The sequence below is a fragment of the Adiantum capillus-veneris genome, chromosome 11, assembly GCF_014529385.1.
Source record: "Adiantum capillus-veneris isolate H3 chromosome 11, ASM1452938v2, whole genome shotgun sequence".
NCBI lineage: Eukaryota > Viridiplantae > Streptophyta > Polypodiopsida > Polypodiales > Pteridaceae > Adiantum > Adiantum capillus-veneris.
This window is the reverse complement of record NC_140941.1, coordinates 12867488-12869121: the sequence shown is the minus strand read 5'-3', so window position 1 is coordinate 12869121 and position 1634 is coordinate 12867488. Positions and strand designations below refer to the sequence as shown.

The window sequence follows — 1634 nt, the reverse complement described above, 5'->3', positions numbered from 1 at the left end:
AAGAAGGTGGCGAGCCAGCGAGAAGTCAGAGAAAGAGAACGAGCTCAAACTGCAAACTGCGAGCTATCACGAAGAAGAACAGTAGCGAGGCAGGCATACAATAACATGGCCTGCATTAGGCCTGCATTGCGCCATGCAATTTTCGTTGCCCTGCTGCTCTTCACGAGAGTGCCCAAAGGACAAGTACGAGCGAATGCTCTCTCTCTCTCTCTCTCTCTCTCATATGGACAGATTCTCACCCACATTATGACTTACCGCAACATCATCAGCTTATCTGAGGGAGGCATGGCATACCTAGCTAGGTATGCGGTGCCTCCCGAGCAGAAGCTCATGATGTTATGCATTGTATGAAATTTTACTACATGAGAACATTTCTAAATCAAGAGTCTTAGGCGGCCTTGCTGTGGACGGGGATCGAGCCCATGTCGTGAACCTAGGATGTAAAAGCAATCAGCTGAATTTTGATTTTTTTCTTATTTTTTATTTTATACAGAGCATCTATTCCAATACCTGCCGCAGCATGACGTTGGCCGGGTCCGTGATGAGTGGCGAATGCAACGACGGAAAGGACAACTGGATCCCGTCGAGCATCGACACTAACGAGCGCGTGGGAAACCGCAACGGCGTCCTCGTTTGCGCCAGTGACACTAGTCGATATCTTGACACCTGCAGAAACCCCGGCCTCAACGACGGCCACGTCCTTACCGCCACCTGCCCGTTCACTGCCGCCGGCGTCCCTTGGGACTTCTCCGCCTGCATCGACCTTAACCACTGCGTCATGAATCGCGACGGTTACCTGCAATGGACCGTGTGACATTCTCATCCTGCCTTCCTTAATAAAGGATCGATGAAGCAAGCCCACCCGTCTCTCTTCCCTTCATTCTTCTGCTTCGTCAATCGCACCCTCACCACCACCTACTTCCCTTATTGTCAAGATAAACAATAAATAAACCATTCCTCTGCTGCATGTGACAACCTAATATTTAGCTCTCCTAATGGCTTGAAAAATAAATATTCACTGCAGCTAGCTGGCTGGACACACTCTAAAGTGAAGAAAACTTAAGCACACATTAAACACATATGTATTAATGTGTACCCAACCATCTCTTTATATTTATATGGACACAAAAAATCTTTTCACTTTCATTTTAGTTTTAATGGGTCTTTTAGTTTCCTCATGTTTTGAAAGGCTTTCCATTTTTCCAACATTGGGGAGACCTAATGCATGCGAATTAATGTTGATCGATCCCTTTCTTATAGCTAGTTCAAGAAAGCAAGGCTTGCTTTTCTTTAAGGCAACCAGATTGAGTGGTAACCTTTGATAGAAAACCTGGTAGGTGATGCTACTAGACCTTCCAATTCTAGCCTTGATATCGTAAAACATTGCATAGTTGAAGCCAAAAAGTTTTATTTTCTCACCCAATGTCAATTCCATTCTTAACACTTCTTAAAATGCCCAAATTTTGAGGGATCCTAGGCCATTGCATGAGCCTTTGATGGTAACTTACAGTCTACCTTAATGGCCATGTCTTAACAAGGCCAAATCTCATGCTCTGTATTCTTTTCTAACCTAAGTTTTTTTTTGGGGCTTCTTGTGCAGCTTTGAGGGTCAAGGAGGTCTCTCTCTCTCTCTC

The 1634-nt window shown here is 45.0% G+C and overlaps 1 protein-coding gene across 1 annotated transcript; it reads right to left on the bottom strand.

Annotated features, from left to right (window-relative positions):
• Positions 1–374: 374 nt before the first annotated feature.
• Positions 375–817, bottom strand: LOC147446903 (uncharacterized). The gene is made up of 2 exons (XM_086524205.1): positions 511–817; positions 375–433 (listed from the first exon to the last, which is right to left on the bottom strand). The coding sequence occupies exons 1-2, from the start codon at positions 815–817 to the stop codon at positions 375–377; spliced, it is 366 nt and encodes a 121-aa protein (XP_086380331.1).
• Positions 818–1634: the final 817 nt, after the last annotated feature.

Coding starts and splice junctions, on each gene's coding strand:
- LOC147446903 (XM_086524205.1), bottom strand. CDS start 817: ATGTCACACGGTCCATTGCAGGTAACCGTCGCGATTCATGACGCAGTG. Junction 434..510: donor CCAACGTCATGCTGCGGCAG/GTATTGGAATAG, acceptor TTTACATCCTAG/GTTCACGACATGGGCTCGAT.